The following is a 15,884-nucleotide window of genomic DNA, read 5'->3' on the forward strand; positions in this document are numbered from 1 at the left end:
TCACTACATAAATCCCGCTGCCTCCCCAGCGGTACTGTTAACTGCAGGCTGTGGACACTTTTTACAGCACTGATTTATAAGTTTAGAGCTCTTGGTCTCCCAAGAGGCCAGCACCTGCACCCCTCCTAAAGCCAYTTGAGAAAGGGGACATAGTCTGGGGAAAAAACACCAACTTTGGCTGAGCACTTCTATGCTTTGCTTATACCTTCTGCACCCACTCTCAACGGATGAGGGGGAGGCGCAGCAAAACGAGCTTTCAGTTTGATAAAAGACACCGATCAGTTTTGAAAGCCTTGGCTCAAGGCAAATGTAAACATGTACCTCCTGAACCCCACATAGCTACGCTCCTAGTATAACCACAAACTCAGAGACAGCCAAAGAAGATGGAAACAGAGGGAGCAGAAGGTAGAACAACTCTTTAGGGAAAGTTTAAGGCACACAAAAACACACACACAGAGTTCCAATTAGCTGCTAACATACTTGCTTTCCATTTGATTGGTAGAAGTACTGACAGCATCTCTCAGAATACCATTTTCCTGCTTCAGGTGGCTTATTTCAGCCTCCATCTGCTCACGGAGTTGCTGGAACTGATGGAGGGAAAAACAATCCCAAAAGAATTAAACTAGCAAATAGTAGAACTAATGATATCACAATAATTTGAGTAATGAAAACTGATTTGAAGTTTTTGGGAGGGGACAGTTTCACCTCCTTCTTCAACACAAACCCACTTCCTAATTAAAGTGCACAACTCAGACCCTCTTGCTTGAATCTAARTACTGGTTTCCTTTTATACCAGTGCATCAGCCTGTGTATGAAGGCAACAGGCTCTTTAAATAGCACATAAGTACTACATATGACACTGATTACTCTCAAGTGTATAATTTTAGATAGTTACCAATAAGTGGATATCGATATATTACTTTTTCAACAGAAACCGAAATAAATCCACCGAGAATTGCCATTAGAAGTTCAAAAAGCCTTCAAACAAAGTAGAAAAGTTTAAAACTACTAACACCACAGGGACTGCAGGTTGTGAACTGCCAAAGTTTAGTCCTTATCTAACACGCTGCAGTCAAGACTATGAACGAGATCCTTTGTTTAAACGGTAACATGTTGCTGGTGCACTTCAGACAGTTTGAAGCTCAGGCAGAGAGAAGCCCTGGCARCCCAGGGCTGCTTCAGAAGTCTGAACAAGATCAGCAGACTGGATCTGAAGGAAAAACAGGACGCTGCACATCCAGGTGACAGTGCAGCTGGCTCCTACAGGCCAACAGCCTGCTCTGAACAGTCCTGAAGCACAGGCAGCTTACAGTGTTTCTTTCTTTCTTCACCAGCACCAATGTGGGAACACAGGTGACACCATTTCCCAGACCTAGTTTCATCAAATGACTGACTCAATGAGAATTTTGTATATAAAAAAAGTCCAAACAAATGCTTGCCAGATAAGTGCAGCAGAAGACAGCACTAGCTTCTAGGGCAAACATGTGAAGTTCAGCACCAACCTATGTACCAAGCTGGTTGGGTGGGTTTTTTACGTTCTGTTTTTTTTTTTTTTTTTAATGCAACACAGATATAAAAGTCCTGAGAGAAAAGGGGGCCCAGCCCACAGTAACTCGAAATTTGGGTTAGGCTTTCAGCCCATCTGCAGCGTTATAGCACATCAGCAGGGGGAGCAGAACCAGAGCACCAATTCCTCACAAAAGTCACCTATTCTTGCCCAAATCTGCTTCAACCTCCCCAGCCAGATGCAAGCCCCCTTCCTTAGGCAGTTCCTGCATAGGTTCAAATAGGACAGCCTCTGCCCTGGGGAGTGTAGTTCTGCTCCAAACCCACAGAAATGGTCCTCACTGAAGTGCTAAGACATGATACAAGATACAGTTTGAAACTTCATATGCTAGGTTTGACACTGTGGTATCTAGGTAGGAAAAAAGAGATTAAAACATCAAATCTAAGCACCAGTCAGATGCTATAAGAGAAGCTGRTTTTGGTAGAAAACTAAGTTAAACTTTTTAATCTGATTAAACTAAAACACTGAGATCACTCCAATATAATGTGACCTAGAATAACAAGGGTCTAAAAAGCCTCAGGAATCTGCCCTTCAAATATTTTCAAAGTACTTCTCCATTCAACGGCGTTTTTTTTACATCATAAGAGAATTATATTGCCCAATCACTTTGTACTATAATATAAAATGAGATTTAGCTGCTGGTAAATAATGATTAGCATTAATGTCTTTCTGAAGTTGAGTATTTCAATTAGATTTTACACTTTAATTGCATAACATTTCAGCAGAAGATCATGAAGAGGAACTAACTAGATCAAAGGCAAGCTGCCTAACACTGGTCTTTCACAGACTCAAACAGTCCCCTGTGCAAAGACCCTGCCTTTCTTTTAAGGTGGAAAATTGCCACAGAGTTTCCCATCTTCATGCAGATGTGTCAAAGGCACTGCCTTCCTCAAGGTTTGGGGTAACACAAAAAGCCAGTTACTACAGAAATAAATGCTGCTCCTTTTGCTAAAACAGGTGTTGCCCAGCATTGATCTGCTTGCTCCTGAACTTCAACTCAAATAGTTTTGGTAAAGCGTTTTTACCTTTATCTTCATCTGCTGAGATTCTTGGTAGCTAACATGTATTTTACTCTGGAAAGTGCCATGTTCCTTTTCTAGCGTGTTGATACGTTCTCTCATTTTCGCTGTAAGTAAACTGTTTCTCTCCTTTTCTGCAACCAGCTCCTTGGGAAATCAAATGAAAAACAAAGAAAAGTCATCTACTATTCTCTTCTACAGTCTAATGGTCACGTTGCTTTAAAATTACTAAAAATTGGATTTGCCAAATTAAATAGTAATCTTTCATAGCTATCTCATTTTTATCGGGCTTGGCCAAATCACAGAAATTCCTAACAATTACAGCCACAGACAYTGCACATGGCAGATTTTAGATTTTCCTCCCAAATCTAGCAAAATGGAARAACCTAGGTAAAGGACTGTGACAAGACTACAGAGCATTTTAGAGTAAATACCATTTCACAGGATGTTGCAAAGGCAAGGTCAAGAACAGTCTTGTAGCATCCAGCCAATAGCCAAACTGAGAGACACCTTGAATCCCWCTAGTACGACACCGTATTAAAGCTTTCAAATGAAAATACACGTTTCTATTTGGATGAATCATTTATTAGCCAGTAACTCAACCCAGACACTTAAGAAGTGCACAGAGCTGCTCCTCTGCAATATAAATGCATTTGCTGCAGGAAGCATAAACCAAGTGTAGCTTTCTGCAAGCTCCTATTGCAGGATGAGATACTCGTACCAGCCGAGCTTCAGGTGCTTCTAGCTCCACAGCACTGGCTCCTTATATTGCCAGCGATTTCTCCAGAAGATATTCAAAAGCACCTACTGCAGAAATCAGCCTCTCTGACAGCACAAGGAATCTTGATAGAAAATTTAAGTGCTCCAAATTATTAGCCTGAATACTTTCCATCTCTTCATAGTGAATTATTGCTTTGCAATTTAATTTAAATAAAAGCTATTCTCTCCTTTTAGATACAACTCATTACCTTCAGGAGGCTATTCCCTCCAGAATGAGATAAGTGACATGAGTTCCCAAGCTCATGCTCACAGAGCCATTTAGGAACTTAAGTCACATTGAAAGTGTTAAATCACTTCTGAAAATAGAATGTAAATAGTTTGACAAAAAATCAAAGTTAATATCATTACATATGCACCTTAGTAGCTGCAACAAGAGCAAGGGCAGTAGAACACGTTTTTTAATCCCTCCACSAATTCTACCCCAGCTAACCTCTGCAGGCAGTGCCAGAGCTCCACGTAAGATTAACTTTCACTTAGCTTGTGTTTTGCTGAATACCTCAAAGATCAGGCACCTCTTGCTCACATTTAACCTCTCCAGTTACTACCTTTATCAGCATCCTTCCAGGAACATCTCTGCACTTCCCCCCCCCCCCACGGTTCCTCCATAGCTTTTAACAATGTTTTCAGAGCAACACATCAGTTACAAAATAAAAGCTTTTTGTCAGTCCAGCTAAGCTTGCTTGCTTTATCCTGATGATTTAGTACTACAGTGACTTAACTTTTACCTGTTTTCTTCTAGCTTTCAGGAACTTTTATTTCTCCTCCTCCCTTCCCCTCCCCAACCCAAATTGCAAAAGCCTCAAGATGWCCCTGCTGCTCCATAGGTCAGGCCTCATCTCTGCAAGTCCCACTTTGCAGAGTGTCTCCTGCCACCGCAGCAACTTGCCCCCCCAGAACCAGGCTCCTTCCAACGTTCCCTTTACTTCTTCACCAGCAGATACCCTCCTTTCATTATGCAATCCCCAGCCAGACTTTTTCCCTCCTCTCCAAATGACTTGAGTCTCTCCTCCACACAACCATGTATTGACTATCCCAAATCTCAACTCCATCTGCAGGCATACACCTACCCACAGCCTTCCAGTAGCTCACAAAGTAACTACTTCTTTCTCATCTGCCAAGGCTCCCAATTCATGTCCTGTCCCCTTCTGCTAACCACTCAGCTTTCTGAACAGAGCCCATTTGTCCCACAACACAAAACTGTCCTGCTCCTAATGCCACTCTGCCTCTGGATTTCCCAAAACATAAGAAAAACAATTTCTCAACTACTGCAATAGTTGCATAATAACGTCTCCTACAGAAACCACTTTCCTCTGAAATCTTCACCAAAAAAAAAGGAAAGAAGAAAGGAAAACAGAAAAAACAGGTTTCATAAATTAGTCTTGACAATCACACATCAGCATCCCTTTAAGTCYAAAGCTCCTAGGGCTGCAGCTAAAAGGGCTAAGTAAGCTTTCTATAGCTTTTTTCAAGAAGAAAACTTCGATTATCACAGCTAGAAGCACACAAGCACATGAATGCTAGAATATTTTCCAAACTGGAAACACAGTCTCAGCTTAGAAGTCATAGTGAATGATCCCAAAAACTACTGGGAAATAACTCTGCAAGTACTACTAATGTCATAAAAAACATACATAATGTCTTCCTAAATTTTTAATCGAAAAAGATTCCCCTTTTAATTCATACCGGTCTCAGTAAACCATCATTTGCCAGCTATTAGTTCTAAAGCCCTTACCCCTACCCCTCTTTACGTATAAACWTGTCTATATTTACCTGGGTTAGCTGCTTGCACTGTTCCTTCGCAACAGTTGCCTCCTCCTTCACAGCAGCAAGCATTTTCTCCTTGTCTTGCAGCTGATGTATAGCTGCAGCCGACTCTGCCTTGCTAGCCTGCAGCAAAAGTACATTAGAAGGATCATGCTCCCTGGAAGTACTTGAATAGTACACTAAGAGGCAGCAGAGCAAACTTGAAAAGAAGAAACACACCCTTCTCTGCCCCCCAATCATTTGGCCCACGTGGCATAACATGGCACCACTAGCACTAAATTCTGCTAATGGATCTTCCAGGGCTGTTTTCATTAGACCAGGAAATGCATTTTTAAGTGCTCTGAAACCAATTAAGAGAACAAATGAGCTCTTAAGGKGCTTCCGCCTTCCAAGACGGTCAGTTTGGTGGTGCTGGGGAAAAGAAAGAACTGCAATTAAGACAAATAAAGGGAAAAGTTAGAGATATGCTGAATCACTAAATAACTGAGGTTGGAAGGGACCTCCAAGATCACCTGGTCCAACTCATGCTCAAAGCAGGTCCAATATGGATTAGAAGAAGCTTAATCACCTGAAATATCTCGCTACAGAGACAAGGAGAATGCCAATCCGGTCTCTCCTTCTACCTGCAGATGCTGACAGCATTCGCCAGAAGAGCTTTCAGCTGACATAACCGTAATGCTGCTGGGGAGAACTGACATGCAAGTTTAAGAGATGCCACAGAAAATGGAACAGAAACAGAGYTAGAAGCCTCCCCACACCACTGCCACTTGTACACCTGTCCCCACTCAGGTAACTGTGACAAGGGGCCCGACTTCTAAGACATTTGCACTCTGACTTCACTGAGCAAAGTCTGATAATGGAAGGAGCAAAGAGGACTGCAAAGAGGTCCCATAAGACCACTCCACAACTATTTGAAAGTTGTATCTTTTCTGCTATGTGCTTGTGGCAAAGGGGAAAATTACATACATATATATATATATATATATATATATGTATGTATGTATGTATATATATTTATATGTATATATATATACACACACACACACATATATATACATACACATATATATATGAAGCAGTTAAGTAAACACTAAGAAAATTACTTTATCTGAGTCTAGTTCATGAGCAAAGGAAATCTCTTCCTCACAACACAAAGAATGCTGAACTTTGCAACTCAGTTAACATTTCTTTCACAAAGACTGAGTGGCAAACTGCTACTTTATATAGGAGTTACCCGGAATGGCGTACAGCAAGAAGTTTGTGTACTGCACACATACACAAAGCAGGCTGTCAGCACCATRAGATGTGCTGCAGATAGGCCAATATTCACATTTACATCTACAAAAAGTTATCTTATATAGAGTTTCATACAAACGCAGGAATCCATTTTAGCCCTAAAGCTCCAGTTTTAATGTCAAATCTTTTAAAATATGTATATATATATATATAAGTAAAATTTATATAATATACATTTAATTACACATACACACACAGAGCAGGGAAACACGCTGCTGTTCTGAATAAAACAGGCAATAGAACTGCAGAAATAAAGTTAAAGGATTTTCAGATAAGCCGTGACACAGGGGCCCAGAGAGACTGTGAAGTCTCTGTCCTTGGAGGTTTTCAAGACCCAGCTGAACGAGACTGAGAGCAACTTGGTTTGAAATCAGTGTTAAGCCTGTTTTGAGCAGAAGGTTGGGCTGCTTTACCTCCTGAAGTCCCTGAATTATTACAGAATAGGCTATTATATTGTATTAGCTGAATCAATACATGTTTCATTCTGCATTTCTGTTCTGGTACCGTATCCGCAGAAGAACAAAGTGCAAGATTTCAAGTGTGACCAACAGGACGTTTTAAGCACAAAAGGGCAATCATAAGAAAAACTTACAGCAGARAGGAGAGGGTATTTGTAAGAGATATCGGTGGTCACCATTCTCCTCTAAGTGCAAAATAAGAATTAAAAAGAGTCAAGCACTGAGACAGGTTGCCCAGAAAGGCTGGGCAGCGTCCATACGTGAAAGTTTTTAAGACCCTAAGCAACCTGGCCTGACCTCAGAGCTGATCCTGTTTTGAGCAGGAGGTTGGACAAGAGACCTTTTGAGCTCCCTTCCCATCCAAGTCACCCTATGACAAACATCCAAAGAAGTCAGAAGACCAGACAGTATAGACTTACAAGAGGGTAAGTGCTGCACAACACAGATTTAGCTGGTAGACTGCACTGCTGCAGGAGGTTTTTCCTCCATTTCTACAATAGTTCATCCTATTTACACATTTATGCAACATCACTCCTAAAGAAGTCACCAGATAGATTAACTGTTGCTTATTGCTGCGTGTTGGCACAGAGGAAGGCTACATTACGTACCTTACACGCCATGGTTACATCTACTCCTTCTGACCCAGCCAAAAGCCATCAGTCTGTCTAGACAACCCACAGGATGACAGATGCAGTACACAGATACCTGACAACTGCTTTATGTATGCAAAGCAAGCACAAACCAGCTGGAAAATGTCTTCCAAAGACATAATGCAGAAAYTGCAACACCACATTGCTATAACTAATTTGATAATGTGTCTTGCAATTTCTGCTTATTTAATACTCTTCGCCCTACCCACAGACATTCACCTTTTGTAAGGCATCTTGAATCGCAGTGGACTTTTCCTTTAACACCTCCACTACACAACGGGCCTCATCATCAGTGAGGATCATATTCTTCATGGTCATTACAAAGTCTTTAAATTTTACTTCAGCATTTTCTGCAAAACAAAAGGGAGAATTTTCACATTGGAATGCAAACACAATTATTTATTTTGCCTCAGAATAACATGTGATAGCGTGCCATTATATATAACATTTAATTTTAGTTTAAAATGTCAGAAGCAAAAGGTCATAAATATTCAGCAAAAACAACATATCTTAGATTTAAAGCTGATAACAATCTGTCCGCTGACAGTTTTGGGAAGAAAATCCCACCACTTTGTTTTTACAGTTGGTAACATTTATAATGTCACTAACAAAAAGACAAAGCATAACAGTTCGTGGGTTTGGGTTTTTTTTTTTTGGGGGGGGGGGGAATATCACAAATGTGAAAATATACTAGGAAGGAATCTTCAAGTTACAACAGTAATTTAAACTAAGCTCCCAATTTAAAGGAAAATCTGGCTCCATAAGCAAGATGCAAATGACAAGGTAAAGAATTTAAGTAGTGACATATTGAAGACGATGATACACGGAAATTAGAGAAATACTCCAAGTCTAAGGTTGGAAATTAATTCCTGTAGAAGGAGTTTAGCAGTAGAAAAATAAATTAGTAAGATCCATCTTAATTGCAGACCCTGTAAGTGTTTAAAAAGACAAACAGTTGAACACAGATCAACTCAACTATCTACCCTTAAAGGAGCAAAAACCTAGTTCAAAAAAAGCGCAGCTGCACTTAGCGAGTCATTAGGTGGCCCCCTAACTTAAGCAAATGGAAGCACAAGACTCTTGAAGTTCCCACTACCTCTGTCAAATACTCACCAGCACACAAAAATATACAAGGGGATTTTTTAAAAAGTTAAGCATACCAGTGATGCTTGGTTCAGGTAAAAAAGGTATGCCAAAGCTCATGGAGAACGGTCCAGCTTTCTCACAACACGTACTAAGTGCGTCACAGAACTCAAGTCACAAATCAAACCCAAGCCTCCCCAGAGTTTTCAAAACAAAAAGTACAGTTGGAAAAAAATACAAAAATATTAGTGTTATTAAAACCCTAAGAGAGACTATCTAGCATGAGAACAAGTCATTGAATAACAGAGTCCAGGCAGGCAGGGAGGAATCATTGAGAAATTCCAGCACCATCTCCTAGACTTAAACCCAAATGAGCCTTGGCCACAAACTTCAGATTAAGTCATCRTTGCACTGAAATAGTCAGTGATGCAGTTACCAAGGAAATGCCAAAATCCTGATACACCAGATTCTGGTTAGCTGGAAGTCCATAGGACTTCGGTGTGAAACAGCCTGCACTTTGTGCTCCTTGAACACAGAAAGAACCTTGACCTTGCGCCCAAGAAGCTTACAATTAGGATAGGGAAAGATTTCTATATTGGGAGGGTAAATCCCAGCTGATTCAGAAGAATTAGGAGCTCATATAGAAGGTTATAGCTTGCAAAGGAAATGAGAAGGGACAGGGGCACACGAGAGGCTTTGATGCCATGGGGCAGGAATATGCAGCCATCTGAGTTAGAAGCACAAGAAGGGCCTCAGGCAGGTGGGAATTCAGTCTAGATATCATACCAAGTTGCCAGGAAGCTTTCACGTGTGCATTTAAAAAAAAAAAAGAAGAAGAAGAAGAAGAAAAACACAAGTTTAAGAACAGCAGTTCCAAACAGTGCAGTGAGCAGCCAGGCAGACAACATGTGACAACCAATGCTCTGCACTAGCCTGAACAAAAAGAGTCACTGCTTCAGTCAGTCCCTTGGCCTCCTCACTACAGCTGCCACACACTGGAGGGTCTCATCTCACGGCTCACTAAGTCTGGCACACTCTGAGCAAGTCAGTGGATTATTTAGAAGTTCAAAGTGAGACAATTCTCAAGAATCACTCCAGACCCCATATGAGAGTATGAAAGAAGTTGCCATATCCCAACCAATTCCCACCGCGTTAAAAGGAACATCAGAAGCCTTGGGGACTGCCAGAGTCCACGTCCACGGGCAACTGGCAAAAGCCCTTTTAACAGGGTCTAYGACAAGGGATAAATGAATCTGAGCACAGAGAAGCAATAACAGTGTCCTGCAGCCACAAATGTTTTCCTCAAATCACCTCTTCCTAGACAAGAAGAAAAAGATCCCCCTCCTCACATGCACAGTATGCTTTTGCTGTTCAGACTGTGCCTGAGAGATTAGGTCATCTATCCGTTACCTTTATCAGTTTCATTCTTCAGTTTCTTGCTGCTGCTCTTCTGGATCCCCTCGTTTATATTTTGTTTTGCTACTTCAACTGCTTCTCTCTTTTCCAAAGCACTCGCATCAGAATTATCCATCAAAGGAATATAAGTAGTTGGTTGAATAAGAGGTTCATCCACCAAAGCTGTAACAGAAAGTCCATGGGATAGGTTAGAGCTATTTAATAATTAACCTCAGCATTTCAAAATGATGCATAATACATTAGAGTTGGATTAAAACATTCTAACCTCAATAGTTATTTATACTCTCCATTTCTATTATACTTCACAGCTTAATTCATTAAAGCTCTTCAGGTAAGTTCATTAAATAAAGGTCTCTAATGCACAGTAATTTAATAGCTTCAATTAAACTTACATTTTCAAAGCTGCCTTTTAGCATTTTAAACAGTAACAGAGAAGAAACTTCACAGTTCGACTTTTATTTCACTTTAATGAAAAAGTTGCACAYAGCATCCACAAGACAGGTTTACTTGTGGCCACATATGAAAAACCTCCAGCATCCCTAAGAATCCCTAAGAATAAATATAGTAAAGTGTCTTTCCACTATTCTGTTAAATGCTAGTATCTTACYACTGGCATCCTCACCCAGGTTACATCACTAGTGAACTAAAGCATTTAGAGAGAACATGTGGTAAAGACAGCCATCAAGCTTACTTCACATGCAGACTCAACTGCACTTAATGAAGACATCTCCTCTGTTAGAGCAGGCTTTAGGCATCATTAACATTCAGAGACACCCCCCAGGGGTACTGACTGATCCTGGGTCTCCATTCACGTAGCACTGTATAAACACTTAGTGAGAAACATCCCCTGCCCAAAGAGCTTTTCAGCCTTGCACAGCTGAGACAAAAGCATGGGAGGGAAGAGGAAGAGTGCCAGACCAGAGATGACAGATACAGCCAGCAACAGAGCTAAGAAAGCCAGGGTTGTTGTCTGATCGGTGCCTGAGCTCCTGGTCCACACTGCCTGGCATACATGAGGCATTCTGCACAGTCTACCCACAGCRAGAAAGCTCACCGAGCTGCTCAGCCCAGCCTGAAAAACTTGATGGAGAAAAGATGTCATGTCACAGACACAATAGGAAGAAATTGGGATATCAGGTTTCAGGGATGCATATTCATATTGCACCAGTGCCTGGCTGCAAAAGAGCAGATCAGAAACCACTTATGTATTCTAGCTTCTTTTAAAGAGCAAAAYAGGTAGATAGACCTTTGATATCACCCACTAGACACTCTCTTAAGTAGCAAGCAAACAGCTGCTGTGAACAGCAAGCGCAGAAGTGCAGAGAACTCTGCTCTAGCAGAAGCTTCCTCCATCTCCTGCAGTTGTCATCCCCACCTTTTCCCATCTTCTCCTTACTATCTTCCCCTCCCTATTTTAACTTCCTCCAGTTTTTCCAAAACACATGTAATACCACTGAGAGCCTTTGGTGGTATCAGTAATACGTGGAACACCTACAACACTGTCTTGGCTAATGCAGATGTCCACTACAGCTAGTTTTTGCTCTGTCATTTTAGACAAGTGGCTTTAGAGAAAAACAGATTTTATTCAAATAAACTACAAGCTGTTCCTATGCAGCACGAACAGTATAGCTCTAATGCTATATGGACACAGGCTATCCAYGTACCGACAAGCCTGTGGTCCACAAAACGGTCCCTCAAGAAGGGACACAGGAATATGCCATTGTCAAAGGCCAGCAACATATGCATCAGGGATAGCACAAGAACACCCACAGAAGACTGTTACGCACTAGTTTCCCCATTACTGGGTTTCTTTCTTGGACAATGTGGAAGTAAGGGGCTTTCAGAGAAACTTTATACGTGACTTGGAACTCCACCCTGATCTAACCAGGGCCCAAAGCTGACCCAGGCCCTGATGGCCTGACCATCAAAAGCGTAAAGGAAACACAGTGACTGACACTGTGTACACTAGGAGCAGTTCTGCGACTGCCAACGTCCTCATAGCTGACCCAGCAAAGAAGAGTTTTGAGAAGCTAACAAGGTAGCCTCACAGAGCTTCACGGCGATGCTCTTCCCAAATGCCACAGGCACAACAGCAGTCATTGTGACAGGCAGAAACACAGAGGCAAACTGAGCCAAGAGGAGACAAGAAACAACATCTTGGCAGAGAACGAGGGATGACGAACAGTACAGGCCTTGACAGCAAAGACGAGCAGTGTATGTTGGGGCAACAGACAGCTAACAAAAGGACAATAAGAGAGGAACACGCTCAAAGCAACTGGCTAGGAAAGTACAGCCCTGTTTTGAGCAGATTACTGCTATGGTTACAGACATGCCTCACTCAGGGCATAAGCTGAACAGGCTCTAAATTGCTCTAAGTCATAACATATTATTCCTTGATTCAAGTGTGGATGTTTGGATCCAAAGGCTCGGAAAGGTTCACATGGTCATCCCATGTTCATAGGCACAAGAGTTTCATAAAAGGAAGAACAGCATCTCAGGCTGATCAGTCTTTTAGAGACACATTAAGACAGCCCTCCTACCTGAAATTCCTACATTTTCAAACTAAAGTTAGACTTATATGACCTTCTTTTCCAAAGAAAGAGGAAGCAAGGTACAGATGGCACAAAACTTTAATAGTGAGGTTTGTTCGAACTAAAAAAAAAAAGAAAAAATCACTGTTAGTATTCTCACCATTATCAACTCTCTGTTTCTTTGCTGAGACTTTCTTCTTTCCTGATACATTTTCTTGCTTTATCTCTTGGTGGAGCAGCACCGGGTCTTGCTTTTTGGCAGGAGATGGAACAGAATCAGTCTTAGCATCTTGATCATCTGTAACAGAAAATTAAGACAACATGCTCTGCTGTATATTCTTGTCATCACTTTTAAATTAGTGAATTTGTAATAATCAGTGAAATCCACTCCCAGAGGAAAAAAAAAAAAAAAAAAGAAGCTCGTGTATTTTAATCGGGACACAAAATTTTACATATGTACAAACATACACACACAAACACATACACTTCCCATACCAGATGACAGCCCAAAGCAATAGAAAAGTTTAGCAGAGTCAAGCAGATCAAGGGCCACTACAGCTAATGTTTTGACAGATAAGGAATTTTATGCGCAAGCAGAACAATGAAACTAAAGACTTAACAAATCCAATCCAGGTTTTACTGCAGAGTGGATAGCATGTGTCACACACACATTACTTTCTCAATTGCAGAAAGTATTCCCCTCCCTCCCCATGAACACACTTAAACAACCTACACACACCCCCAATAAATACTGGGACTGTGAGAAGCAGAAAATGTGCGTTCCACATTAGGGAACTGTTCTTTTAAAAAGTTATCATTACAAGCCAGAGATTTTTGATTTTTTTGGAGAGCATATGCTGTGTAATATTCTTGTCAGAGCTGACCACACACAATACAGGGTTATGGTGCTGGCTCCTGTAATCCAAGGATAAAAGTTAGTCGTGGCTGCCCTCAGAACAGTGTTCGCAGACCACATTTTAACCAAGCCACAGATTTTTAAGAGAAYACCCACAACCACGATTTGACATTTTTTGTTATTGGTGGGTGGGTCTTTCTCAGTCTTTTTTTAAGAAAAAAAATCCACCACATCAGGCAGCAGTTCTTTTTCCTCACTCCCTCTAGTAACTCTGCTACATCTGCATCTAAAAAGGGGCAATCTGTAAATATCCTGATTTTCTCTTATTTCAGAAACTGTATCCCTATCTATATATCTATCTGTATCTATTCTATCTGTTCTTGTCTGATTATGAATAGAGTATGCTCACTTCTGCTGAGAATATGATCAAGACAGTCAAATGACACTCTGCTAGTTACAGCGGCTGCACTGGTTTCCTTTTAGGATCAGTTCTATTTGATTTTAAAGGTGTAATAGCTGGGAAGCACATGTAAGTGCTTCGCTCCAGCAGCTCAGCCACCAAATACACCGCTTTGTACATAAAACCTGCACTTGAACAGTAATTTATTTTGCACACTCTGGTACGGGGTTTCCTAGATGTCTTTCCTTATCAGAGCAACCATTCTCTTATGAGCTCCACTTTTTCATGGCTTGACATCAGAAGGCACACAGCAAACATTTAATGACTTCTTTGAGCTAATCAAAATTTTGGCAGCTTGAGAGCGAAGTAGACAAACCATAGAGCAAAGCAGAGATAAGAGYTACTCTCTTTCCCTCAACTGTCTCTGGTAGAAGAAAGCAAGCAWGGGAGGAGGAAAAACAGAACAGTGCTGCCAGATGAAGACAGGAGAAAAAGCAAAAGCTCTTAGAAAAAAGTTAGAAGTGAGCTTTGCCCCATACAGCTCAGGTAGGACAGTTCTGAGAAAGAGACACTCTGTGGCCTTGCCAAAAGCAGAACACAGTTTTGGCGTTCTGTGCAAAAAGCGTATGCAACAGGAGATACCCATTCCATTTTTCTGCTTCTTCTGCCCAGCTTTCTTCTTAGATGCTGCTGATTCAGCTGGTGGAGTGGGCTGTTTTGTAACAGGGAYTGGTTCTACTTTCTTGCCTGAAGACTTGGATCCTTCCGACTCCTTCGCTACATGATCATCTTGAACCGTCTTATGCTTCTTCTCCTTCTTCTTCCGCTCTCTAACACCACTAGATGCTTCAGCCACGCTCAAGGGAACAGGAGCTACGTGTTCTTCATCTGTACTCAGGGCATCAGAGAGTTTGAAGTCCCGAGGAGTACTTTCAGAATCAGACTCATGGATGTTCCCATTCTGAGCTTCTTTCTTCTTGTTCTTCTTCTTCTCTGTTTTCTTTTTATCAGTCTTGGCAGGTGGAAACTTTTGGTCCCTTTTCTGTTTTGCAAGGACTTCATCATATAGCGTTTCTTTCATGAAAAGCCAGAAGAAGAGGAAGATGACTGTAATCACCACAGAAGGAATGAGGATGATAAAGTAGGTAGACTCGTAAAACTCCATTGTGCTTTTTCTTAACTATGTTTTAAAAAAAAATCTACAGGGGGAAGAAAAAACAATAATTAGTCTTCTGACCAAGTTTTCTTCAAGATTTCCTACACACACTTATAGCAATAATAGGAACTTTGACATTATTGCTTTAGAGAAGCCTTAAAATAGCTTTAACAAAAYTATGAACTGTATCAATCAAGCAACAACTTCTGGATCCATTTACCATTTGCTTCAAAGTTGTAAGCTTGCATAGGAAAGAATTGCAGTTTCTAAGACTGATGATCTTGGAGGAGGGCAGTTCTCCTCCTTCCTTACTTCYCTCATTCTTCCCTTCTCAGGTGATTTTCATGAAGTTACAGCTTTTGCACAAATACACAAGGCCGCACTTTCAGAAGCTGTGAATAGGCAGTACGTGCAGAGCAACACAGTACCTTCTTTACAGTCAAATCTTTCGCCATAAATTAAACACTATGAATTAAGATTTTTACCTTGGCAAAGGGGAAAGTCAAATTTCAGCTTCCTTTTGCTCCCAGATTTGACAGCTTCAGAAGCTACATGAAGGGAAGAAGGGAGAAAGCCCTAAATTTTAGTAAACCATAAAGATTCAGTTATTTTCAAAAAATGCTTTTTGAAGCTTTAAACTCACAAAGACTCCATATAGGAAAACAGGAAGATGTGTTACTTATTTTGTGCACATAACAGAATACAACTTGCTGGGTACCAAGAGACCACATGACTCCAAGATAATTTGCTGAAACACTATGCTTAGAGCACTGGATAATAACAATAATAAGTAATTTTAAAAAGCAGTAACCACAGAGGTAAGGAAATATAGTCAGAATGAGTTACAAACCTGACTTTGGGGCCAAGATTTGACAAACTTCCCCATTTCACAACTGACCACTAAGGAA

The 15,884-nt window shown here is 41.0% G+C and overlaps 1 protein-coding gene across 5 annotated transcripts in view; it reads right to left on the minus strand.

Annotated features, from left to right (window-relative positions):
- The window catches only part of KTN1 (kinectin 1), a 54,074-nt gene extending 38,550 nt beyond the window's left edge, over positions 1–15,524 (minus strand). For 4 of the 5 annotated variants that reach the window (XM_085315092.1, XM_085315094.1, XM_085315093.1 and 1 more), the window contains exons 1-8: positions 15,462–15,524; positions 14,463–15,019; positions 12,725–12,862; positions 10,028–10,195; positions 7,754–7,884; positions 5,137–5,253; positions 2,593–2,733; positions 481–587 (exon numbers count right to left, since the gene is read on the minus strand). In XM_085315092.1, the coding sequence (XP_085171218.1) occupies positions 481–587; positions 2,593–2,733; positions 5,137–5,253; positions 7,754–7,884; positions 10,028–10,195; positions 12,725–12,862; positions 14,463–14,985 (1,325 nt within the window). In that variant the 5' untranslated portion in view covers positions 14,986–15,019; positions 15,462–15,524. The remainder of the gene's footprint in view (positions 1–480; positions 588–2,592; positions 2,734–5,136; positions 5,254–7,753; positions 7,885–10,027; positions 10,196–12,724; positions 12,863–14,462; positions 15,020–15,461) is intronic. The other variant, XM_085315095.1, reaches the window with a different exon arrangement.
- Positions 15,525–15,884: the final 360 nt, after the last annotated feature.

The sequence above is a fragment of the Rhea americana genome, unplaced genomic scaffold (genome assembly GCF_003343005.1).
Source record: "Rhea americana isolate MKP2758 unplaced genomic scaffold, rheAme1 scaffold_42, whole genome shotgun sequence".
Taxonomy (NCBI): Eukaryota; Metazoa; Chordata; class Aves; order Rheiformes; family Rheidae; genus Rhea; species Rhea americana.